This window comes from Oncorhynchus gorbuscha, linkage group LG09 (assembly GCF_021184085.1).
Source record: "Oncorhynchus gorbuscha isolate QuinsamMale2020 ecotype Even-year linkage group LG09, OgorEven_v1.0, whole genome shotgun sequence".
In the NCBI taxonomy this organism is placed as follows: Eukaryota; Metazoa; Chordata; class Actinopteri; order Salmoniformes; family Salmonidae; genus Oncorhynchus; species Oncorhynchus gorbuscha.
The window spans coordinates 52,955,767-52,983,577 of NC_060181.1; the positions used below are offsets into that span (position 1 = coordinate 52,955,767).

General features: G+C 42.2%; 2 protein-coding genes across 2 annotated transcripts; both read left to right on the forward strand.

The window, feature by feature from the left end:
* Positions 1-166: 166 nt before the first annotated feature.
* On the forward strand, positions 167-27,544 carry LOC124043752 (COP9 signalosome complex subunit 8-like). Its single transcript, XM_046362678.1, has 7 exons — positions 167-324; positions 1,815-1,885; positions 10,044-10,092; positions 11,013-11,145; positions 20,168-20,275; positions 25,486-25,548; positions 26,740-27,544. The coding sequence occupies exons 1-7, from the start codon at positions 253-255 to the stop codon at positions 26,817-26,819; spliced, it is 576 nt and encodes a 191-aa protein (XP_046218634.1). The 5' UTR covers positions 167-252; the 3' UTR covers positions 26,820-27,544.
* Positions 16,600-18,516, forward strand: LOC124043751 (E3 ubiquitin-protein ligase TRIM63-like). Its single transcript, XM_046362677.1, has one exon. The coding sequence runs from the start codon at positions 16,963-16,965 to the stop codon at positions 18,013-18,015; it is 1,053 nt and encodes a 350-aa protein (XP_046218633.1). The 5' UTR covers positions 16,600-16,962; the 3' UTR covers positions 18,016-18,516.
* Positions 27,545-27,811: the final 267 nt, after the last annotated feature.

Genomic DNA, 27,811 nt, shown 5'->3' on the forward strand with positions numbered 1-27,811 from the left:
CATTGAAAAAGGGGAACCACAACGTGTAACGGATCTATATTGTAGTTCAGTTGGGGGCGGTAAGGCAACCTTTTGGATTCCAACGGCCGTTAAACCCCACCAATGAAAAATAACTCACTCTCATTGACCCCCATACAAAAACGTATTGCTCGGTGGCGAAACACCGCCACCTGCTGTGTTGAAGGGAGACACATTTTCCGCAGTTGGGCCTTTTTCTTCCTCTCTGCTGACGAGACGCTGGTGAACGACACTATGCCTGCCGTAGTTATAATGGATGAAAATTATGATAAACTTTTAGAGCAGTGCCAAACACAGGAACTTGAGGTAGTTATATCCAAGTACTTCATCAAACGTGTTTAACTTGAAGCTTTGGTCTGTGTGTTTTAACTTAGCTAGCGGTGCTAACTAGCTAGCCATCAAAACGCAAAATGACTTTAGCGAACACAACATAGCTAGCTAACGAGATCATAACATTTAACGTACGAGAAAGTAGCTAACTACCCTCATATACGTCAGTTAGCTTGGTAGCGAGCACAGCGTATATAGCTAGGTCTTAACATTACATTGAACACAGCATTTAACTGCGTTTTGCTATGTAGCAGAGGGATGTGAAATGTGGCAGGAGGAAAGTAGCTAGCTAATGACACATTCAAATATCACATATTGTGTTGAGCATTTAAATTAGCAGCACGGGGTGCACATGGATAATGTTTTTTCCTTAGCTAGGTTTTCACAATTTGTGCGTCAAGTAATATGCGCAGAACGTTAAGGTTGTTTAATATACAGTACAGGGTTTCCTGGAAGGGTCCTTTCGACCAGGTCGTGCAGTTATCTGTATAGCCACATTATTAAATGGACATCTTCAGTCATGAGGATACAACGTTTGGAATTTCATGACCGTCATTAGCAATCCAACAGAAAATGGCGGTACCATTTTATGAATGTTAGCAAACATTTTGTTATTTCGACATGGGACATTTTGTCTGTGAAATTAATTATGCGGGAAATATGTTTGGAATAATCATATCGAAGCAAATTTGGGAGTCACGCGATGATATGTTATGTGGTCCTCCCATTACGGTTTGGGAACGCGTGCAGTTTATTAAGACTACAGAATAAATATATTTTGAACTTGATGGACCTCTAATAAATATCGATGGTCTTATTCTGGTGACTTGATGCGTGGCTGCCGTTTGACAAATATAATCAATCTCGCTATAATCTATAATATTCTCATTTAGGCTAGCTGTCTCTGCGAACTGTTAGTTAGAGCTCACATGCCTAGACCAGAGTGGGCACATTTGCTATCAGTAGAATTGGAAACGCATTGAACTTTTGAATTTAATTCTGTACATTAAACACATATATATTTGAACTTCATTCATTTCCAGCACCACCTCAACATTATGTGAAAATCGCGGAAGATACGTGATTCCTATGACATCATCAGTGTGCATCATGTGATTTTTAACCAATTATGAGTAGGCATTGCCTACTAGTTGTCTACTATTGGTTGTCATTGGAAACACTTATCTTCCTCAATCTTTTAACATGAAGTTGAAAAAGGGTGATATTTCTCTTAGTGCACATAAAATACACTTTTTTTTTTGCTAATGACGTTACATCAATACTCTTTATCAGCAACACGTGAGTTTGATGGAAACACCATGGGTGAGAAAATTGGCATATCTTCTTTATGCAGATTTTAGAATATTCGCATGAAAATCTGTCATAAATTGGATGGAAACCTAGCTATTGGCTTGCATGGGCAGCATATTGGCTAAAAATTGACTAATTGTTTGTTTTCTCGTCAGGCTCCAGGTGGCATTGCAACCCCTCAAGTGTATGCCCAGCTGTTGGCTCTCTATCTACTGCACAATGACATGTAAGTTAGGTTTTCTATAGACCTAGCCCTTCTAAAGAAAATGTTTTCTGACCATTAGGTGTTAGTTAGAGCTATGTAGCTAGCCAGTCGGCGAGGGCTGTTGCAGGATTACTATTTTACCAGTAAAATGCAGCTAGCTATGATTACCATAGCTATAATATGTAGCTTGCTAGATAGCTAGATATTTCATTAGGTGTCGGATCTGTGATGTGATAATGATGGTTTTGGGAGACATGCTCCTTCGAGGGTTCTTACGATGAACTTAGCCATAAGATGCTTTTGGGGAAAGTGTGCCCCGGTCTAGCTAGCTGGTTTGTGACTTTGCTACTTACAGAGATAAACAGTACCAGTCAAATGTTTGGACACACCTACTCATTCAAGAGTTTTTCTTTTCTACATCGTAGAGTATTAGTGAAGATCTCAAAACTATGATATAACACACATGGAATCATGTAGTAAAACAAATCAAAATATATTTTAGATTCTTCAAAGTAGCCACCCTTTGCCTTTGACAGCTTTGCACACTCTTGAAATTCTCCAAATCAGTTTCATGAGGTAGTCCCCTGGAATGTTTTTCCAACAGTCGTGAACCAATACCCACATATGCTGAGCACTTGTTGGCTGCTTTTCCTTCACTCTGCGGTCCAACTCATCCCAAACCATTTCAATTGGGTTGAAGTCGGGTGATTGTGGCGGCCAGGTCATCTGATGCAGCACTCCATTGCTCTCCTTCATGGTGAATTAGCCCTTACACATCCTGGAGGTGTGTTTTGGGGTTATTGTCTTGGGGTTATTTTGGGTTATTTTGTGTTTTGGGGTTATTAAAATTATTTGAATATAAATAATTTTACAACATTCCCTGACTTTGAATATTATAGTGTGTTTTATTTATCAGTTGCTGTATTTTATTAAATAACTATTTATATTACAATCCCTACCATGGATAGTGTTGGGTGTTCTGTTATTGGCCCCTTCTATTATTTAGAATGGCTATGGAGTAGTCTTGGTTTTTAAGAGCTACACATTTGCGCCGTTCTGCAATTTTCTTCGGGAACCTATCATTCATGCCTATTTTCATGCTGGCTAGTCTTTCGCCCAGGCTTTCAACCATTATTTTATCTTTAAATAATGCAAATTTGGCAACAATTGATTTGGTGCGCGTATCGCTGTCCTCTCTTCTGAAAAAGCTGTACACGTTTGAGTTTGTGGACTCTGTCGCCTGGGGTCTGTAGCGCTTTAACCAGTAATTCTTTCACCACGCTCTCTGGATCTTCGTCTTTATTTCCGGTAAGCACCAGATATTTTTTTTGTCTGTATATCAAGTAAGGCTTCTCTTAAATTTTAGTTTTTTAAATTTATTTTACTAATGTCTGTTTCAATAATATTGAGAGTAGCTTTTAGTTTCTCATCACTCATTTCGAGGATCGCCTTCAACTCCTTTTTATATCTTTACTAACTAGTTCAAGTATGCCCAATTAATCGACTTCAGCAGGTCAGTTTCAATTCTTTGTGTACGGAGTGGTGAAAAGCAGGAATCGTCTGTTGCATTTCTTTTGGGGATTGTGTCTCCATACTTACCCTGGTTACACATGTTTTGGCGTGGGTAGTATTTGTTGATACATTTCTTTACCCTTCTAATTTGTTTTGTGGTGTTTTCCAGATTGAAGGTTATTGCTCACGAGCAGTGTTGTAGTACTCGAGACCGGTCTCGAGACCACACATTAAGTGTCTCGGTCTTGTCGGATACTTTTTTTACTCAGTCTTGAATGTCTCGGACGGTGAGGACTTGTAATTTCTTCCAGAGACCAGTGGAGTAAAACACTCTCAGCTTCAATTGTCACCGTATTAAAAACGCTTCGCCAGGCCGTGTGTGTGTGTGCGTGCGTGTACAGTTGAAGTTGGAAGTTTACATACACCTTAGCCAACTACATTTAAACTTTTTCACAAATGCTGACATTTAATCGTAATAAAAATTCCGTCTTAGGTCAGTTAGGATCACCACTTTATTTTAAGAATGTGAAATGTCAGAATAATAGCAGAGAATAATTTATTTAGCTTTTATTTCTTTCATCACATTCCCAGGGGGTCAGAGGTTTACATATACTCAATTAGTATTTGGTAGCATTGCCTTTAAATTGTTTAACTTGGGTCTAACGTTTTTGGTAGCCTTCCACAAGATTCCACAATAAGTTGGGTGAATTTTGGCCCATTCCTCCTAGACAGAGCTGGTGTAACAATCAGGTTTGTAGGCCTCCTTGCTCTCACATGCTTTTTCAGTTCTGACCACATTTTCTATGTGATTGAGGTCAGGGCTTTGTGATGGCCACTCCAATACCTTGACTTGTTGTCCTTAAGCCATTTTGCCACAACTTTGGAAGTATGCTTGGGGTCATTGTCCATTTGGAAGACCCATTTGGGGTCATTGTCCATTTGGAAGACCCATTTGCAATCAAGCTTTAACATCCTGACTGATGTTTTGAGATTGTTACGAATCCCTTTTGGCCCGACAGTCTAGGGGGGATGGTAATGAGACCCGTAACATAACTCATGCAAATTATTATTGTGACAAAGTAAAAGTGTGCACGAAATAACCACGACAACAGAAATCTACCGTCAAACTCCAGATTTATTTATAAACACACGGTAATGGGGGGAGCAGGAAAAGGGGCTGAGCTGGACCCAAGGAAAGAAACAATAAATATACAAAAGCACACCCCTAAGCTAGACTAGCCTACTTTAACAGCTAACTAACTAACCAAAAATACAGTGGGTGGTCCGCCCAGTTCTAACTAGTGTATTTAAAAGTTCACCTACGGGTAGTGTATGCCCATGGGCGACTTGTCTTGGTTTCCCCCTTTTCCCACCAGCAATCAAACACAAACACCATAAACAAAAAAACAATACTCACAGGTGATGACAAAGTGCTATGAGGTGCTTAAAACAAAAGAGAGGTTAAGACACAAAGCGAGAGTGAAACACAGAGACCTACAGACATGGCATTTACAGAGAGATTGAGCTAGAGATTGAGCTGAACTGAGCTCTAGAACAAACAAATGGGGTTTTTAAACCATGGGGAAGGAACTGTGATAGGTCAGGAAATAGGAGGAGGTGTGTCTTCTGATTGATGATTGATTGTTGACTGATTGGGGAGTGATGGTTTTCACCTGTGAGGGGAGAAGGAGAGAAAAGAAACACACACACAGGATACACACACACACAGGATAACTGTATCCGTAACAGAGATGTTGCTTCAATATATCCACATAATTTTCCTCTCTCAAGAAGCCATCTATTTTGTGAAGTGCACCAGTCCCTCCTGCAGCAAAGCACTCCCACAACATGATGCTGCCACCCCCGTGATTCATGGTTGGGATGTGTTCTTCGGCTTGCAAGCCTCCCCCTTTTTCCTCCAAAAACAAATGGTCATTAAGGCCAAACAGTTACTTTTTTGTTTCATCAGACCATAGGACATTTTTCCAAAAAGTTTGATCTTTGTCCCTATGTGCAGTTGCAAACAGTAGTCTGTTTTTTTATGGCAGTCTTTTTTATCTCTATTATAGATGTGTTTGCACCGTGGCGAACCTATTGGATCTAGGCCTTCACGAAGGGCCAGTGGTATAGTGGAGGCTATATATGACTCACCACCTGAATTCGGTCTTATGTAGCAAAATGTGAAATTGTGTTTTTTACATTTGGTAAAAGTAGAGACTCAGAGCTACAAAATGGTATATAATACATTGCATTTGAAGACAAATGGGAAAGTAATTCTGCTTTTGAGAAAATCGCCTTTTGAATGTTTTGGTAACTAGTGAAGAGCTCTTTTTCAACACCCTTTCAGCATAGTTCACACGCTCTTGAGCTTTAGCCCCAGCCATCTCGTTTTGCTCTCTTTGAGTGCACACTTGACGCTCTGGCTGATGATTTGTTTCCCAATAGATAACATGAAAACAGCCTAACCAGCTCTGCTAACAACAATTTCATTACGCTTTTTTGTAGAAGTTTACTGACACCAGCCATATTCAACGGGTGTTGTACACATGTAAAGTTAGCTAACGAGCCAGCTAGTTTAACAAAATTGAACAACAATGCCAACAATGCCACTGTGTTGGGAGATAACCAACCAGGTTCAATGTTAGCTAGCTAACGAGAAAAGCAAACAGGCCTGGGAAACTAATAATAACGTCCACTAGGAAGCCAGCCAGCTAATGTTAGCTAGCTAACAGTACACTTTAGCCTGACCTGAAATCACTTTGTCAAAATTAGAAATGTGTAATATCTGAAAATGTAGCTAGCTATCTTACCTGTATGCATCATCATGCATGATGGATGCGTCTCCCTGTCAGGAATGTCATAGCACGGTTGCCCTTAGTTTGAAGACGTAATCCGGAGACAGGTGTTTCTCCATCTCTTTAGCTATCATACTCTAATTCCACTGATTTCAAAACTTGATCCTTCAGTTTTGAAATCTTGAAAGCTTATGAAGCTCCACTATACAATATAGATTTTTTTTAAAGCCGCGTTCAGAATCATATCTGTAGCCGATAAGTAGGAAAGATGTTTCAAACTTATGGACATCACTTCAAATTAGTGGATTCGGCCATTTCAGCCACACCAGTTGCTGTCAGGTGTATTACATTTTACATTTACATTTAAGTCATTTAGCAGACGCTCTTATCCAGAGCGACTTACAAATTGGTGCATTCACCTTATGACATCCAGTGGAACAGCCACTTTACAATAGTGCATCTACATATTTTAAGGGGGGGGGGGGTGAGAAGGATTACTTTATCCTATCCTAGGTATTCCTTAAAGAGGTGGGGTTTCAGGTGTCTCCGGAAGGTGGTGATTGACTCCGCTGTCCTGGCGTCGTGAGGGAGTTTGTTCCACCATTGGGGAGCCAGAGCAGCGAACAGTTTTGACTGGGCTGAGCGGGAACTGTACTTCCTCAGTGGTAGGGAGGCGAGCAGGCCAGAGGTGGATGAACGCAGTGCCCTTATTTGGGTGTAGGGCCTGATCAGAGCCTGGAGGTACTGAGGTGCCGTTCCCCTCACAGCTCCGTAGGCAAGCACCATGGTCTTGTAGCGGATGCGAGCTTCAACTGGAAGCCAGTGGAGAGAGCGGAGGAGCGGGGTGACGTGAGAGAACTTGGGAAGGTTGAACACTAGACGGGCTGCGGCGTTCTGGATGAGTTGTAGGGGTTTAATGGCACAGGCAGGGAGCCCAGCCAACAGCGAGTTGCAGTAATCCAGACGGGAGATGACAAGTGCCTGGATTAGGACCTGTGCCGCTTCCTGTGTGAGGCAGGGTCGTACTCTGCGGATGTTGTAGAGCATGAACCTACAGGAACGGGCCACCGCCTTGATGTTAGTTGAGAACGACAGGGTGTTGTCCAGGATTACGCCAAGGTTCTTAGCGCTCTGGGAAGAGGACACAATGGAGTTGTCAACCGTGATTAAGCACAAAGCCATGCAATCTCCGTAGACAAACATTGGCAGTAGAATGGCCTTACTGAAGAGTTCAGTGTCTTTTAATGTGGCTTCATCATAGGATGTCACCTTTCCAACAAGTCAGTTATTCACATTTCTACCCTGCTAGAGCTTCCCTGGTCAATTGTAAGTGCTGTTATTGAAGTGGCAACTAGGAGTAACAACGGCTCAGTCGTAAAGTGGTAGACCACACAAGCTCACAGAACAGGACCACTGAGTGCTAAGCGCATAACAATCATCTATCCTCGGTTGCAACACTCACTACCACGTTCCAAACTGCCTCTGGAAGCAATGTCAGCACAAGAACTGTTAGTCCTCGGTTTTTCGGATGACTGCCTTGCCTGGTTCACCAATTACTTTGCAGACAGAGTTCAGTGTGTCAAATCGGAGGGCATGCTGTCCGGTCCTCTGGCAGTCTCTATGGGGGTGCCACAGGGTTCAATTCTCGGGCCGACTCTTTTCTCTGTATATATACATGTTGCTCTTGCTGCGGGCGATTCCCTGATCCACCTCTACGCAGACGACACCATTCTATATAGAGTGCCTTGCGAAAGTATTCGGCCCCCTTGAACTTTGCGACCTTTTGCCACATTTCAGGCTTCAAACATAAAGATATAAAACTGTATTTTTTTGTGAAGAATCAACAACAAGTGGGACACAATCATGAAGTGGAACGACATTTATTGGATATTTCAAACTTTTTTTTAACAAATCAAAAACTGAAAAATAGGGCGTGCAAAATTACTCAGCCCCTTTACTTTCAGTGCAGCAAACTCTCTCCAGAAGTTCAGTGAGGATCTCTGAATGATCCAATGTTGACCTAAATTACTAATGATGAATGATGGTCTGGGGCTGTTTCATGGTTTGCGCTAGGCCCTTAGTTCCAGTGAATGCTACAGTATACAATGACAAGATCTCTCGAAGATTCTTCTCGAAGATTCTATGCTTCCACCTTTGTGGCAACAGTTTGGGGAATGCCCTTTCCTGTTTCAGCATGACAATGCCCCCTTGCACAAAGCGAGGTCCATACAGAAATGGTTTGTTGAGATTTGTGTGGAAGAACTTGACTGGCCTACACAGAGCCCTGACCTCAACTCCATCTAACACCTTTGGAATGAATTTGAACGCCGACTGCAAGCCAGGTTTCCGTGCCTGACGTCACTAATGCTCTTGTGGTTAAATGCTCTTGTGGTTAAGTCCCACAGCAATTTTCCATCGAGTGGAAAGCCTTCCCAGAAGAGTGGAGACTGTTATAGCATTAAAGGGGGACTAACTCCATGTTAATGCCCTGGATTTATATATATAAATAAATATAGGACAAAAAGCACATCGCCAACTCATTTGCAGGCCTTGACAAGTAGGACGGATGTTTTACTTGTCCGAAAGCTTGTCACGCTCGTCGTGCAGAACAATCAGGCACTGTGCTTCACTCCGGTGTTGTGACCATTTGATCTGAACAAACTGTGCCTCAATTATGTCAACAGAATCAAGCCTTTAGATGTTAATGTTAACTATCCTTCAATATATTTGTGTAATTAAGTCTCATTAAAGTTTGTCTACATTTTCTGGCGGCTCACTCTTGTCAGCATTGGTTTGGACATGATGCTGTAGCTAACATGCATATCACCTACACTTTGACATGTAGGCTTTTTTATTTATTTATATACATGACAAATAGATTTAAGATTCTGTCATTCGGACAGAATAAATCCTTTTATTTATTTTTTTGTAACACAGAACATCAACAGACAAGAACAGCTCAAGGACAGACAATATCCCTGAGATTAATGTTGTATGTTATGAAAGCATTGTAACTTACACTTTGTTTTCAGGTTTGAATGAGACAATGTATTCCCCTAAACATATTCTTTCAATAAAGTTCTGGTTTTATAAATATTATACTGTGTATGTCTTTCGTTGTCATATGTAAGACTAAATGCCAGACAGTTTGGGACTCTCTAGTGAGAGTTGCAACCGAGGACAGGCAAGTTTTTTAAAACATTTTTGTTATGCGCTATGCGCTTCACTCGGCGAACCTGTTTTGTGAGCTTGTGTGGCCTACCACTTCGCGGCTGAGATGTTATTGCTCCTAGACGTTTCCACTTAACAATAATAGCACTTATAGTTGACAAGGGCAGAAATTTGACAAACTAACTTTTTTTTTGGAAAGGTGTCATCCTATGAGCTCTTCAGTAAGGCCATTCTACTGCCATTGTTTGTCTATGGAGAATGCATGGCTGTGTGCTTGCATTTATACCGGTCCGCAATGGGTGTGGCTGAAATAGCCGAATTCACTCATTTGAAGGGGTGTCCCTTTTTGACCATGTAGTGTGTGTTTTACATAGTGTCTGATCACAGAACATTCCGTAGAATTCAAGAAAAATACCACCGTAACTAAAACGTCGAACTCATTCACAGTAAAATACATTACCATTCTGATTTCAGATGATCAATCCTTACTAAATATTGAAGACTCAATATGCTCAAGTTTTTCCCCATCTTCATTAGTTGTGTAAATGGCAGTTTGGGAGAGGGGAGCATTTGATTTATTTCTGTATGATGCACATTTTCACAGGTGCTTCACAGGGCTGTTTCTGTTAGCTGGCGTTCTAAAGCCTAGTGTTTCCATTCCCCTTTAATTGTCAGATGACCTTTGTTACTTTTTTTTACAGGAATAATGCCAGGTACCTGTGGAAGCGAATTCCTCAAGCCATTAAATCGGTGAGAATGGTTAGGGTTAGCATTTATCTAATATATTTAGACTGAACAAAAATGTAAACGCCACAATTTTACTAAGTTAGTTCATCAGTCAATTGAAATCAATTCATTAGGCCCTAATCTATGGATTTCATAGACATCCGGTGAAGATGCCGCATTTGAAGGTCCTGGGTTGGTGTGGTTACACATGGTTTGCGCTTGTGAGACTGGTTGGACCTACTGCCAAATTCTCTAAAACGATGGAGGCGGCTTATGGTAGACAAATCCACATTCAACAGCTCTGGTGGACATTCCTGCAGTCAGCATGCCAATTGCATGCTCCCTCAACTTGAGAAATCTTTGGCATTGTGTTGTGACAACTGCACATTTTAGTGGCTTTTTATTGTCCCCGGTGCAAGGTGCACCTGTGTTTTGACCATGCTGTTGATATGCCACACCTGTCAGGTGGATGGATTATCTTGGCAAAGGAAAAATACTCACTAAAAAGGATGTAAACATTGGTGCACAAAATTTGATATTTTTGTGCGTATGGAAAATTTCTGGGAGCATTTATTTCAGCTCATGAAACATGGGACCAACACTTTACATGTTGCGTTTTATATTTTTGTTCAGTATAGATAGCTGAGGCACAAGTTTGTGTAAATTTCTTTGTGTATATTTTTGTTAGACAATGAAAACAAGTTAAAGCTATACTGGGAGCTCAACTCTTGAATAGGTAGGCCAGTCATTGTATAATTTCCCACATTGAAGATGGTAGTACAAAATTGGGACCTGTCCTGCACATGGAATTGCTTCAATTCATGAGAATGAGTGTACCCAATGTCTCACTAGCAACAAGACTCAGTCTGCATATCGTTTAGTATAGTCTAGTTACCAATGTATGTTAAAGTTGATTTAAATGGGTTTAAACGTGTTGTGTGCAGGGAAACCCAGAGCTGACGGCCGTGTGGGCCGTGGGTCAGCGCATATGGCAGCGAGACTTCCCAGGGATCTACTCGGCCATTGCAGCTCACCAGTGGTCTGAGAACATCCTGCCCGCCATGGATGCCCTGCAAGGTACTGTAATGGCCGTGCACTTTTCTGTGACCAATTGACACACCTGACCTGCATGATGAACTAACATTTAAAACACAGCCTACACACTTCTGTGGCTCAACATGCATATATAACTCAATGTGGCTGATTTACACGGTTTTGTGACTGAGGGCCCTGCTCAAACAATATTGGTTACAGGGGAAAAAATAACATTCGACCTTCAGAGCATCTTTTGAGTAGGCATGCCATTTTTGTTTGAGTGTATTTCTTAGTACCCTATACATTAATCCAAATGTCTATTCTTGTGAGAAAAACATTGTTTTTGACATTCTGGAGAATTGCTGGGTGTTATTGAATATGCAACACATTGACCTATTGAGACTGACTGAACTCATGACCAGGCCACGTCTCTCACCTCTGAATAACTTTCAATATTCATTGCTTAAACCTGAGGCTAGACGAGAGGAAAGACTGGGTAAGGATAGATGTGTAAGATGTTTAGCAGTTCACACAATCAGCAGCTTCATTAGAAGTTTGTTCATGTTAGAATTTATAGGGAATTTGCTTTGGACAATTGGTAGCAGGATGATTGAAATTAAATATGTTGGGTAGTTCGGAAAAAATGTATGCTTACATAATTAAAGTGGACCCCACACAATTGTAATAGTACATTTTGTAATGTCTTTCACATTGCTGCCTACTGAGTGTTCTCAATTATCAAAAGAGGGGACACCACTTGCATCCTACATTGTAACCCAGCCATGAAGTGGTTATGGAGGGCAAAGAAGAATACAGAAAAGGGAGCTTAAAAAGCTTTTGTAATACCTAATTTAAAATGTAATGGGTTATTTATCCACTCACAAATTGTGCCATTGATGTACAGCATGATGGGATACATTTTGCCTAGTTTAATATAGCCCTCTAAAGCTCTTCGGGTTGAGGAGATTATCAAGAGATTCTCGAGCAGTATTCCGTCTCGAGATAATTTGGGCTGTAAATTTGCAAATGTATCTAATCTCAAACGCTACCTCCATATGTCGCGGGCGAGCCTTTCACGAGAGTCATCCCCCTCTGAGCATTGCATTGTGATAACAGGCTGACTACACCGCTCGCAAATACATTTTGAAATCTATATTCAATTATTGCACGCGCCAGCGAGCGTCTGTGTTGCCAAGGGCTAAAATAAAAGATCAAGTCCTGCCTCTCCCATCTCCTCATTGGTTTATAGAAGCAGGTACCCACGTGCCATCTCCTCATTGGTTATACCCACGTGGGTGACTGAAAGACAAAGTAGGTTGGTGGTGGTAATGCATGTAATTTATGAAAGTTGCCAATCGCAATATAAAGTCAAGAGAAGAAAATGCCTGGAAGGAGGAGAGATGACTAGAAACGATTCAGTTGACCGTTTTATGTGTGGATTAATTGGCAGAGTAGAGGACCTTTCCGATAAAATAACAACTCAATGTTTATATCCCAGGACAAATTAGCTAGCAACAGCAGGCTAGCTAAATATGACAAATTAGCTAGCATGTGCAAGCTAGCTTTTTGACCTGTCCCCAAATTAATATAATTGGTTCAGAGTTTGTTTTGATATTTCAATCTGCGTGTCGTGAACGCATTTGGTATGGGGGGGACAAAATACATTTATTTATGATGGCGCACGTGTGCAGCCGATTTTGGTTCCGTGAATTAGCCAATGTGTATTGTTGTCACGTAAGAGGTCAGGGGATGCTTCTGGCACCATTTATATAAACAGAAGTTCGCCAGAGAGAAATCCCCATACTTTACATTCGCGCTTGCTGTTCGTACATATCATGCTTGCCGTTTTGTACATTTTATAGACCATGGCAAATGAGAGTTCATTGACCTGGTCCATTGCGGAAACAAAGCTTCTGATTTCCATTTGGTCGCAAAATCCGATTCTAGCGAGGTTGGAAACGTGTTACAGAAAAAGAGATCTATATTGAGGTTGTCCACGGGGTTGCTTGAACATGGCCACCATTGTTCGGAAGTAGTGCCAGACAAAAATCGTAGACATTAAATATACATAACACAAGATGAAAGACAATAATGGACTGAGTGATAGTGGCCGGCTGCAGTTCCAACTGAGAGGTCTGTGTACCTCCCAAGTCCAGACAACTCATCTCTTGGCTCGGGGAACCCTCCTCGAGCTACCAAAATACCTCTTGCACGTGTTGGTCAGTATAACGTGTTATTGTACTTTATGTTTGATTGGTGATGCCACATCCTTTGTAGGCCCATGCGCAGACCCAATCAATGATTTTGTTGCTGCAGGGCCATGAGCCAGCGTACAGCAGCACTCCTGTACGCAGACCTCCACCACCTCAAGGGCAATACAGCCAGAGAGACAACAGTTATCATTGGCTGTAGTTACCCTGAACAGACAACACCACAATTGAACTTTTCAGAGTTTTTGTTACATACTATTTTTTGCTTAACCTTTTTATATATATATATATATTTTGTCATTACTTTGATTAAACTTATATTTTGCACCCAGATTTATTTAAAACACTCTTCTTTTTTTGAACCTTTTTTACGTACTTTAATAATTTCTTAGTTTGGTTGGTTTGCTATTACTTAAATTTTAAGACATTTACAGAGCATTCGGAAAGTATTCAGACCCCTTCCACTTTCCACATTTTGTTACATTACACCCTTATTCATATAAAATAAAAATGTTTTTCCTCAAATCTACACACTACCGCATAATGACAAAGTGAAAACAGGTTTTTCGAAATGTTTGCAAATGTATTAAAGATCCAAAAACGGATACCTCAAGTATTCAGACACTCAGGTGCATCCTGTTATCATTGAGCATCCTTGAGATGTTTCTACAACTTGATTGGCATCCACCTGTGGTAAATTAAATTGATTGGAAATTATTTGGAAAGGTACACACCTGTTTATATAAGGTCCCACACTTGAAAGTGCATGTCAGAGCAAAAACAATGCCATGAAGTCGAAGGAATTGTCCGTAGAGCGCCGAGACAGGATTGTATCGAGGCACACATCTGGGGAATGGTACCGAACAATGTCTGTAGCATTGAAGGTCCCCAAGAACACTGGCTTCCATCATTCTTAAATGAAAGATGTTTGTAACCACAAAGACTTCTTAGAGCTGGCAAAATGAACAATTGGGGGAGAAGGGCCTTGGTCAGGAGGTGACCAAGAATCCGATGATCACTCTGACAGGGCTCCAGAGTTCCAATGTGGTGATGGGAGAACCTTCCAGAAGGACAACCATCTCTGCAGCACTCCACCAATCAGACCTTTATGGTGGAGTGGCCAGACAAGAGTCTGGACAAAACTGGCACAATCTCTACTGTGAAGCATGGTGGTGGAAGCATCATGCTGTGGAGATGTTTTTCAGTGGCAGGGACTGGGAGACTAGTCAGGATCAAGGCAAGACGATGGGAGCAAAGTACAGAGAGAGCCTTGATGAAACAATCTAAAAAAAAGTCAAGGGGTCTGAATACTTTCCGACTGCACTATAAATCTCTTTCTGGTCAACTGTTTACCAATTTATTATTTACTTTATTGGTCCTACTGTAGCTCAGTTGGTAGAGCATGGCGCTTGTAATGCCAGGGTAGTGGGTTCGATCCCCGGGACCACCCATACGTAGAATGTATGCACACATGACTGTAAGTCGCTTTGGATAAAAGCGTCTGCTAAATGGCATATATTATTATTATTATTATTACTTCTATCCATACTCAGTGGTCTGGTAAACAATGCAAGTATTTAGATGCTATACACCATTGCAAGCATTTGCATTTCAACTCTACTTTCAAATCATTGCACATATTTACATGTCTGGTGTATGTGCTGGCTAGGGCCTGTATTTTGGACTATGTCTCATGACCTAGATTTGAACCTTTTTAAGCCTTTTCTCGAAATGAGAATTTAACCAAAAATTAAAGCAATTGTTTGAGGGTGCTGGACCATCTGACATATAAAGAAATGGGGGAAATGAAGGTTAAAATCCTGGTCACGTGACATGACTGTTCAAAACATGACAGTGTGTCATAGATTAACTGCTTTCTGCTATTGACTCTAAAGCACTTTTGAGTTAGCCCTTTACACTCATAAGTTTAGCAAATGTTTTTGTTGTCTAAGTGTGGGAAATGCTGTAAATTAAAATGTGATCTATTTTGGAAGGTGAGACATTGAGGATTATAATAAATACTGTTTTGATGTCATTACAACCAAGTCAAACAACTGTGAGTCCAAATGTGCACTTCACATCTCCAAATCATAAAACTCATGTCATATACAGTGTTAATGTTTGATCACTATGTTAGATGTACAGAAGATGGCATGTCGTCATACGCTGGGTTTTTCTGAACATAATGAGCCTATGTTTGTTTATTGTGGAAAACATTTGCTGTTGGACATGCACCTGAATGCACTCATGACTCCATTGCACATTTTTTTTTGTACCATGTACCTTACGCACATAAGGTTTTGTTGGAAACCTGGTAACTGATTACTGTGGTCCAGGTCATTGGCAGTGGAGGTACAAACATTAGCCTAGATGGAGAAGATGGCATTTTCCCAGTCTTCTCAAATCACTTTAAAAATATCCATCAGTAAGCTCCTGCCTTGGTAAATGGGAGATTGGCATATGGAAATGCCTATGACCTCTGCTCACACTCCCCATGTGTAACCCCCTCTAACTTCTGGAACCTGGTAGACCCACACATTATGTGACACACGTGGGCAAGGTTAAGAATAGCTTGTCCCTGGTGCTCACTGTTCTTTATTTTTTATTTTTTTCAACGTCACGGAATGTGGTTCACATTCACTGGAGAGTTTTTCAAGACCGTCTCTGTGAGACATTTCCATGACCAGAGGCTATAGCTTTCTGCTCATGTTACGTAATAGTAGTTCAATTAAATGTCAGAGTGGTTAAAAAAAATTAAAATATTCAGCTTGTTTTGTTGGATCAGTTTATCAAGTACCATGTTGGATTCAACACACTAGTCAGTAGACATATTTAGAAGGGGTGAAAAACATTAATAAATATTTGTAACCTATTTATAGGATTGATGGTGCAATGCATGTCTTGAGCATGAAATATCAACAGTAGGTTTGACTGCACCACAGAGGGTGTTGTGGATGCTCGATAGGAGTTTGATCAATCCACTGAAGTGCTCAGATATGGCCACAGGCGATAAGTGGGCTACACCGCGAGGAAGGTGGTCTGCTTTATGAAGCCAACACTGGCTCTGTTGGAGTAATCCTGGAAAACCAGCTTGTTGTTACTGGTAAACACAGTCAAAGGTGCGTTGACTTTACAGGGCATGTTTACCCTTAAGGAAACCTTCCTCTGGTGTTACTGCTTTGGGACAGTCACATGGGACAGTCACGTGGGGGCCTTGTGTATTTCTGCTGAGTGTACCCCCGGCCCTGTCAGATTTCTGTCACTGCGGAAAGGGACATGGCTCCTAGTGTGACGAATGCAGCAGCCGGTGGGTGTGGGCTATTTTCTCAGAAAAGAGCCTGACAAACAAGCAGGGAGGAATGTGTGCCCTGTTATGTGGGATGGATCAGGTGTCGCTGGCTGTGAAGGGCTGGTATAAAGGACAGGGCTGCTATTCCCCAGTCAGAACAGATATCAGCACTTCAGTGGACTCTGAAGCATCAACTACCAAAGCAAGAGGCTCAGCCCTCAGCCTCAAGTTATTGGCTTGTTAAAGCCTATAGGGAAATAATAAAAGTTGTCAATGACCCACTGCGAAGTTTGAGAAGGCTGTGTTGAAAAATAAGCAAACCTTTTCAAGCTCAACATTTAAGGAGAAGCCTATTCCAACATGGACATCCAGAGGACCGGCTCGTTGGTGCGTCCACCCAGCCCCATGGAGAGCCTGGAGAAGCAGCTGAGCTGCCCTATCTGCCTGGAGATGTTCACCAAGCCCGTGGTCATCCTGCCCTGCCAGCACAACCTGTGCCGTGGCTGTGCCAGTGACCTCTACGACTCACGCAACCCCTACCGCTTCTCGGGCGGCGTCTTCCGCTGCCCCACCTGCCGCTTCGAGGTGGTCCTGGACCGCCATGGCGTTCACGGACTTCAGCGCAACCTGCTGGTGGAGAACATCATTGACATCTACAAGCAACAGCAGGAGGGTGGCGGGGGTAGTGGCAGCGGAGACAGCACAGAGACTCCACTGAAGCCCAAGGACTCCAAGGAACCTATGTGCCAGGAGCACGAGGAGGAGAAGATCAACATCTACTGTGTGACCTGCCAGATGCCCACCTGCTCCATGTGCAAGGTGTTTGGCCAGCACAAGGACTGTGAGGTGTCACCACTGGCCAGTGTCTACCAGGTGCAGAAGGGCGAGCTGAGCAACGCTATCGACACCCTAGTGGCAGGCAACGGGCGCCTTCAGGCCCTGCTCAACCAGATGGAGGATACATGTCAGGCGGTGCAGGACAACGCACAGCGTGCCAAGCAAAGCCTAGGCGAGCGCTTTGACCTGCTCTACGCAGTGCTCGAGGAGCGCAAAGGCCTGCTGCTGGAACAGATCGGCAAGGAGCAGGACGAGAAGGTGACTGCGTTGCGGGCGCTGGCCCAGCACTACAGCGAGCGACTGCAGGCGGGATCAGAGCTGACGGACACAGCGGTGCGGGCCCTGGAGCAGAGCAGCGCCGCAGAGTTCCTGCTGGCCTCCAAGGGCCTTATCACACAGACCAAGGACACCGCCAAGATCTCCCTGGGCGAGGAGAGGCCCGAGCCGGGCTTTGAGAAGATGGACCATTTCACGCTGTCCACTGAGCATGTGGAGGCCATCCTGGCCAAGATGGACTTTGGAATGGTCGAAGACGATGCATTCGAGGATGCCGAAGGGGACGAAGAAGAGGAGTGATGAAACTGGAAAATATACAAACTGAACAAACTATTTACTACTTTTGAAGGTTCTTTTAACCTGAATGTTCCTGGCAGGGACTCTAGTTGCAATGTTTCAGTGATATTAAGAGAAGTTAGGAAAAAAGTTTTTAAATGTTTTTATACGTAGTTTATTGACTTGGATACCATGGCTTTCTCCAGTTTTGAGTTTAATATTTTTTTATTTTTTTGTACTCTTAACTTTGCCTTTGTAAACTATAATATTTTTTTTTATACTTTTGTATTTCCATATCAGATTTATTCTGATCTATTTTATGTACTTTAGGTTGAATATCCTCTGATTGTTTACACTTGAATACTTTAACACATGTAAGGATTGAGATGGGAAAGTAGTTTTGATTTGTAGTTTCTCATTGACATCTAGAATGCCTATGGTTGTATCAAATTGATAAATTATTTTGTGCTCTAACCTGGCAAGAGAATATTTCAACAGATCTGAAATAAAGGGTGTTTCAAATGACTCAAGCAGATTTGCCTTTGTTTAGATTCCAACTATTCCAAAATTGCCATTCATTTCTACTTCATTCAGAAAATAAGTTTGAAGTTCAAAACAAAATATTTCACAAGAGAGCTGTCATTCGGGAGTTGCCCCAATATGTTGTTGCGCTCACTTGGCAAGTACTAGCATAAAAAAATAAAAGCCATTGCCAAGTCCTTAGTGGCTAGCCTTTGCTGATGAAGAGTGGGGGGCTATTTTTAAAATGCGAGAGGGTGTGAAACGACAGGCCCTGGAGTGTCAGTGAAGGGCAGAGAGTCCTCTGTGGCTAGCCATTACTGGTGAAGAGTGGGGGGGCTATTTCTTTTTTATGTGAGAGGGTGTGAAACAGGCTCTGGAGTGTCAGTGAAAGGCAAGTGGGGGTCCTGTTTCTCATCCATGAAGCACCATCCCACTCATGTCATAGACCTTATTTCTCAGCAATTGCAAACTCCTTTCTGAAGAGCTGTAGGGGCCGGGCCACCTGTCATGAGTCATCTTTGGCTAGCATCCTATCAGTCAGCGAGCTGCGACAAAAATAGTGGAATGAGAGGACTGCTGAGAGAATCATGTTACAAAAATCTTCTTGCGGTGACCTGCTTCAATGGCTTCTACTATGTGCTAATAGTCCCCGACATCCTTTTTTGAATTGATACTGTGGTGCATGTTGGGTATTTTGTAGGTCAACAATATACAGGACCAGTCAACCCTTTTCAAATATACTAAGGCACAGAAGTTGATAATGCTCTGGCTCTCAACTGTGCCATATATAGTAGGCTACATCATGTGGTTGAAAGGATATCAGTTGATTTTCCTTGATTTTTTTTTTCTGGGCCGAAGCCATGGCTGTTGGTTTTCTCATTATTTTTTTGCGCAGGTGTAGTCCTCAGATGAACAGTGTGTTCATTAGGAAGAGGCTTGACAACACACACACACGCATACTTAAACTACAGCTTAGTTCGTCAGGTTCACAAGTACTTTACTGGCTCTCTTAAATCATGCGTTCAGATTCCATTTAAAGTTGTTTTCATATTTCCCTTAAGTGCCTGCAGTTATCACCAAATGTTGCTTCCTTTCAGAAAATGAAACCACATTCATAACAGGACACTCTTTGGGGGAGGAGAAGGGGGGGGGGGGACCTCGCTGTCCTCGCAGCTGTCTTTACTCATTCCACTTGTTATCGCCGCTAACGCTGTTGTAGCGAATGAAGGGTTGTTGTTTGTACACAGACTGTTGCCAGGCAATAACGTGTGAAGGCCAATTAACTTGGGGCTTGTTTATCGAAGCTGTCAGGGCAGCAACAAAATCCACCAAAGGTGTAAGCTAATGTCTGGTTTGCTGTCAGCTGTGAGGCAGTATTGTTTTTTCAATGTTGTTATAAGGAGCAGTTAACTCGGAATCAAATCATACTCAAATCTTACCTTGCACCGTAAGCCTATTTCACTTGATATTTCTCAGTCTGTGTATAGCCAAATGGTTATCAGCACTGCTACATGAGCAGTACAAGAAAATAGCTTTTTGAACATGGGGGGCAGGACTCCACGTTTTGCTGTTTACATTAAGCGTTATTTGATTTTGTTGCATGTTTGAAAGACTGAGAAATATCTCATGTATGTACCTATCTTTTCTTCCACAGAGACCACACGTAGGAGGGCCTATGGCCTGGTGGCCCAGGCGTACACCTCCATCACGGCAGAGGACTTTGCCGCCTTTGTGGGCTACTCTGTGGAGGAAGCCGTGAAGGGTAAGCAGCTGCAGTGCAAAAACCTAATTTTCCCTCACTACCCACCTGGCTACTGGATCAATAACACAGTCATATACCATAGTTATTTACATTACCAGTCAAGAGTTTGGACACACCTACGCATTCAAGGGTTTTTTGTTATTCTTTCTATTTTCAATATTGTAGAATAATAGTGAAGTCATCAAAACTATGAAATAACACATATATAGAGTCATGTAGTAAGCAAAAAAGTGTTAAACAAATCAAAATATATTTTATATTTGAGATTCTTCAACGTAGCCACCCTTTGTCTTGATGACAGCTTTGCACACCTTTGGCATTCTCTCAACCAGCTTCATGAGGTAGTCACCTGGAATGTATTTCAATTAGCAGGCGTGCCTTGTTAAAAGTTCATTTGTGGAATTTCCCTGATAGCTGATGTTCTGAAAGAGCTGCAAAATCTGGACCAGTACAAATCAGCCGGGCTAGACAATCTGGACCCTCTCTTTCTAAAATGATCTGCCGAAATTGTTGCAACCCCTATCACTAGCCTGTTCAACCTCTCTTTCGTATCGTCTGAGATTCCCAAAGATTGGAAAGCTGCCGTGGTCATTCCCCTCTTTAAAGGTGGTGACACTCTAGACCCAAACTGCTACAGACCTATATCCATCCTACCCTGTCTTTCTAAGGTCTTCGTAAGCCAAGTTAACAAACAGATTACCGACCATTTCAAATCCCACCGTACTTTCTCCGCTGTGCAATCTGAGAGCTGGTCATGGGTGCACCTCAGCCACGCCCAAGGTCCTAAACGATATCATAACCGCCATCGATAAGAGACATTCCTGTGCAGCCGTATTCATCGACCTGGCCAAGGCTTTCGAATCTGTCAATCACCAAATTCTTATTGGCAGACTCTGCAGCCTTGGTTTCTCAAATGATTGCCTCGCCTGGTTCACCAACTACTTATCTGATAGGGTTCAGTGTCAAATCGGAGGGCCTGTTGTCCGGACCTCTGGCAGTCTCTATGGGTGTGCCACAGGGTTCAATTCTCGGGCCGACTCTCTTCTCTGTAAACATCAATGATGTTGCTCTTGCTGCTGGTGATTCTCTGATCCACCATTTTGTATACTTCTGGTCCCAAGTAAAACTAAATGCATGCTATTCAATCGATCACTGCCCGCACCTGCTCGCCCGTCCAGCATCACTACTCTGGACGGCTCTGACTTAGAATATGTGGACAACTACAAATACCTGGGTGTCTGGATAAACTGTAAACTCTCCTTCCCCACTCACATTACCGTAATTTCCGGACTATAAGCCGCTACTTTATTCCCACGCTTTGAACCTCACGGTTTATACAATTACGTGGCTAATTTATGGATTTTTCCCGCTTTCACAAGATTCATGCCGCCAAAAAACTGAGCACCGTCACATAATGTGATGTAAATCGAGCGTGCTCAAACTTCCCATCATTCTGATTACGGTAGTAATTTTGTCACCCTCATCATGGCAAAGACACGGAGAAATGCATATGATGCAGCTTTCAAGTTGAAGGCGATCAATCTGGCTGTTGGAAAAGGGAAATAGAGCTGCTGCACGGGAGCTTGGCCTTAATGAGTCGATGATAAGACGTTGGAAAGCAGCGTGAGGAACTGACTCAGTGCAAAAAGACAACAACAGCTTTCAGAGGGAAGAAAAGCAGATGGCCCAAAGTATTTGCAGCCACTCGACATCAGTGTAAATCGTGCATTTAAGGTGGCGCTCCTTGTTCAGTGGGAAGCTTCGATGACAAGTGGGGAGAAATCCTTCACTAAAACGGGCCGCATTCGAAGAGCAACGTATGGTCAAGTCTGCCAGTGGGTCCTGACAGCGTGGAGCATTGTCAAAAAATCCACTATCATCAACGGGTTTCGAAAGGCTGGACTGCTGCGTGTTGAAGGGGCAGCATGAGCTCAGCGGGGTATTTGACTCCGGATGAAAGTGACGAGAGCGACAATGAAAACGATCCAACATCGGATGAAGCAATTCTGAGGCTATTCAACTCCGACACCGAAGTAGATGGTTTCAGTGCACAGGAGGAGGAAGATAGTGACCAATGACTTTCTTGGTAGGCCACTGTTTAATTTTTGTTACAAGCAGTGTTTCGTTTAAAGGCTGTGTAAAGTTCATTTGTTTCAATGTACCAGTAGGCACCTACGGCTTATAGACATGTGCGGCTTATTTATGTACAAAATACATCTTTTTTAAATAATTCAGTGGGTGCGGTTTATATTCAGGTGCGCTTAATAGTCCAGCAATTACGGTAACCTTTTTGGGATAGGGGGCAGCATTTTCATTTTTGAATTAATAGTGTGAACTGCCTCCTACTCTGTCCCAGATGCTAATATATGCATATTATTATTCGTATTGGATAGAAAACACTCTGAAGTTTCTAAAACATTTGGAGTGATGTCTGTGAGTATAACAGAACTCATATGGCAGGCGAAAACCTGAGAAAAATCCAACCAGGATGTGGGATATCTGAGGTTTGTAGTTTTTCAAAGCTTGGCTTACCGAAAACACAGAGTCTATGGAGTCAAGTAGCACTTCCTACGGCTTCCACTAGATGTCAACCATCTTTAGAAACTGTTTGAGGATTTTTCTATAAAGGAGGGGCTCATGAGACCTGTTTGAGTCAGTGGTCTGGCAGTGACTCAGGCTCGTGACGCGCGCTCCCGACAGAGTTAGCTCTCATTCCAGTGCTTTTCTTCATACATAGGAATTCTCCGGTTGGAACCTTATTGATGTTTTATGTTTAAAACATCCTAAAGATTGATTCCATACATCGTTTGACTTGTTTCTACGTCCTGTAACGGAACTTTTCAAGTTTTTGTCTGGACGAAGTGCTCACGCCTCATGAAGATAGATTACTGGGCTGAACGCGCTAACAACAACTGGCTATTTGGACATAAATTATGAACTTTATGGAACAAATCAGTCATTTATTGTCAAACTGGGATTCCTGGGAGTGCCTTCTGAGTATTTATGGTCTTGTTTCTAACTTTGTTGATTCCAAAATGGCGGATATTCCTCTGGCTGTTTTGAGCTCTGTTCTCAGATTATGCTTTTTCTGTAAAGTTTAAAAAAAATCTGACATAGCGGTTGCATTAAGGGGAAGTCTATCTTTAATTCTGTGAATAACACTTGTATCTTCTATCAATGTTTATTATGAGTATTTCTGCAAAATCACCGGATGTTTTGGAATCAAAACATCACTGCATGTAAGGCATCAATGTACACTGAGAATTTTGGATATAAACATGCACATTATCGAACAGAACATGCATGTATTGTACAACATGATGTCCTATGAGTGTCATCTGATGAAGATCATCAAAGGTTAGTGATTCATTTGATCTATATTTCTGCTTTTTGTGACTCCTATCTTTGGCTGGAAAAATGGCTGTGTTTTTGACTTGGCTATGACCTAACATAATCATATGTTGTGCTTTCGCTGTAAATAATTTTTTAAATCGGACACGATGGGTAGATTAACAAGATTTTTATCTTTCATTTGCTGTATTGGACTTGTTAATGTGTGAAAGTTGCATGAAAAATATTTTAGAATTTCGCACGTTGCCTTTTCAGCGGAATGTTGTCGAGGGGTTCCGCTAGAGGAACGCCTGCGCTAGAAAGGTTTGCACCAGCTGTCAGAGCAGCTCACAGATCACTGCACCTGTACATAACCCATCTGTAAACAGCCCATCTATCTACCTACCTAATCCCCATACTGTATTTATTTATTTATCTTACTCCTTTGCACCCCAGCATCTCTACTTGCACATTGATCTTCTGCACATCTATCATTCCAGTGTTTAATTGCTATATTGTAATTACTTCGCCACCATGACCTATTTATTGCCTTAACTTACTTCATTTGCACTCACTGGATATAGACTTTTTGTATTATTTTGTTCTACTGTATTATTGACTGTATGTTTTGTTTATTCCATGTGTAACTCTGTGTTGTTGTATGTGTCGAATTGCTATGTTTTATCTTGGCCAGGTCGCAGTTGCAAATGAGAACTTGTTCTCAACTAGCCTACCTGGTTAAATAAAGGTGAAATAAAAAATGCATTGTGTTTTGACAAGGTAGGGTTGGTATACAGAAGATAGCAAAACAAAACAACCAAGTCCATATTATGGCAAGAAGGTCAGTCAATCTGGAATCTGGAAGTTTCTTAAAGGCAGTCGCAAAAACCATCAAGCGCTATGGTGAAACTGGCTCTCGTGAGGACCACCACAGGAAAGGAAGACCCAGAGTTACCTCTGCTGCAGAGGATAAGTTCATTAGAGTTAACTGTGCTTCAGATTGCAGCCCAAATCAATGCTTCACAGAGTTCAAGTAACAGACACATATCATCATCAACTGTTGAGAGGAGACTGCGTGAATCAGGCCTTCATGGTTGAATTGCTCCAAAGAAACCACACCAATAAGAAGAAGAGACTTGCTTGGGCCAAGAAACACGAGCAATGGACATTAGAACAGTGGAAATCTGTTCTTTGGTCTAATGACTCCAAATTTCAAAATGTTTATTTCAACCGCCTTATCTTTGTGAGAAGCAGAGTATGTGACCAAGGAAGGGAGTGATGGTGCTGCATCAGATGACCTGGCCTCCACAATCACCCGACCTCAATCCAATTAAGATGGTTTGGGAAGAGTTGGACCTCAGAGTGAAGGAAAAGCAGCCAATAAGTTCTCAACATATGTGGGAACTCCTTCAAGACTGTTGGAAAAGCATTCCTTCATGAAGCTGGTTGAGAAAATGACAAGTGTGCCAAGCTGTCAAAGGGTGGCTACTTTGATTTGTTTCACTTTTTTTAACACTTTTTTGGTTACTACATGATTCCATATGTGTTTTTCATAGTTTTGATGTCTTCACTATTATTCTACAATGTAGAAAATAGTACAAAATTACGAAAAACCCTTGAATGAGTGTGTCCAAACTTTTAACTGTTACTGTATATCCTTTATCTCTTCATGAAATGATATAAACTCATTTTTATCAGTAGAGGCAGATAAAGCTAAATTGTTCATGCAGGCGGGGATCAAGATGGTTAGTACTTTTCTAGAGTTGAAAGACCGGAAAATAGTCATCAAACTATTCCCTTTTCATCTCTTTTTCCGTTTCTTTTCCCCTCCTATTCTCTACCCACCGCTCCTCTCTGGTTTCTTTCCCTCCTTTCCACAGGGGTGGTGAGCCAGGGCTGGCAGGCAGATCCTGCCACCAGGATGGTAATGCCCCAGAAACCAGGTAGGTGGAGCTGTTGCTCCTCTCTTTTCTCCAATCACTCGGCTGTTTATCATGCCCTAGTCTCTTTCCCAACTCTGCCCTCTTTCTGTGCTGATAGCACATTTCACCAGACTTTCAATCCCCCCTATGCTCGCTTTAACCATGTGTGTGTGTGTGAGAGGGAGAGAGAGAGATCCGGATCCAGAGCTGTGAATTTTGGGGTCATTCATAATTGGCTCAGACACTGACTCCAGTCCTCCTCATCGCCTTTCCCTTCCTGTCCTGTGTCTTTCTGTATTTGTGGGCTTTCATTTATTTTTCTCCTCACATTTTTCCCCCTAATATTGCTGTTCTTTCCTTTGGCTGGCCTGTAAGACATTCTGTCCCTGTGTAACTGGGAAAACACATGTCTCATAAAAGAGCAACATCAAATATCCCTCTGTTTCTCTCACACCATGTGCTCCTACTCTCCCCACTCTTATTTTTCCTGTGTTCTTTCATTCACTTCTTTACCTTCACACACCCACGCTCAATCGCTGTTCCTATCCCTGTCCTCCTCTCTTCCCCCCTCTCCTCAGATCTTCTCTCTCCAATCCTAACAGTCTACAAGCCCAGTGGGTGGCTTGTTAATCATTCTGGCTTGAGACATTTTGTGGGCTGTGTCTGGGGCCATGTAACAGCCTCTCCCTCTAATCAGCGGGCCATCATGTTAAGCATCTGTGGCACATATGTCCGTCTGACTCGATGCATCAGCCCCTCGATTAATCCCTTTCCACCTACACTGAACAAAAATATAAATGCAACATGCAACAATTTAAGCCATGGGTGGGCCTGGCAGGGCATAGGCCTACCCACTTCGTAGCCAGACCAAGCCAATCCGAATGGGTTTTTGCCTAAAAAAGGACTTTAGAATATACATAAACAATGTCTTGGCTGTGCATGGGAAGCTAAACTTCTGGGGTGTATTCATTTGTGCACACTAGAAAACAGTTGTAAAACAAGAGAGATCACTCATGTCCAGATGTGCAACTCATGTTTCTCCAGCATTGCAGTGAGAATAGATGTACCGTGCTGCTTGGTCTTTGAATTGGAGCATGTCTCCTGTCCTCTAACCACACACACACACACACACCGGTGGGGGATGCTACATGGTAGAAGACTTGGCTCTATGAGGAATCCCCCTCTTACTCACTCACTCTCTCTCCCAAACAGATCCTCCCCCTGTCTCGCTGGTTCCAAACGAGCAGCAACTGGCCAGACTCACTGACTACGTTGCTTTCCTTGAGAACTGATCAATTCCCTTCAGCCCCGTTTGTCTGCCGTGAGAAGGACTCCAGAACGCCCATCTTCCAGAGCTTAGATGGACACACGCACCATACACACACGCACCATATACACACACACACACACAGACACACATGCAGGTCCTCAAGCTCACCCCCCTTGTGCATGATTGTGGTCATGTCTCTGGGAGCGAGACACCATGTTTTCAGAAAGATGGGCCTCAGACTTACGTTTCAGTTCGTACGCCCACTAACTCTGTTGTTGGGCAATCCTTAGTAAATGACTGCGACTTTACTGCGTCTTTACGAAGTGGCAGTCTCAATGATTGTAGTAGTTAATTTAATGTAATTTCTGTAAGAAATGTACTATTTTCATGCGCATGTTGGAAGAATTTTTTTGCCCGCAGCCGCCCAACTATGTGAGAAGTCCCGCATCAGACTCTAACCCGCAAATAGGCCGAAAATTGGACGGGGTGCAAGATTTCTTTTTTACTAATAATTTCCAACATTTTGGTAGGCTATTTGTTAGTCAACTTTTCTATAATTATATGCATGCAGCTTCTCTTCTGTCATTACTGCCCTAGAAGACTAAATAAACCCTTGTTCACCAGAATGTCGTAAATCGGTGAACGCTTCAATCTTGTTGACTTCTGTAAAGTTTTCTCTTTCCTGCAGGAGAGGTTTAGGGACCGGAGGGGTAAATGCAATAAAACATTTTTTAAAGATTTTCTGTTCAAAATGTCAAAATGTACATCAATCTGACCAGTTTGAAGGAAATTAAAAGCAGTGAAAACAATCCAACATGTTTCTGATAAGATTTCAGTTCAACCTGGATGCATATTTTAAATGGTTCAAATACTATCAGCTTTTATAATGCTGATAAAGATAGCCTTTGCAGTCGCAAACCGCACATTAATTCTCTCAAGATACAAAAAATAATATTAAAATATCCACTCCTGTTTCCAAGTCACAGTTTACATTTTGTTGTATCATTCTACTGC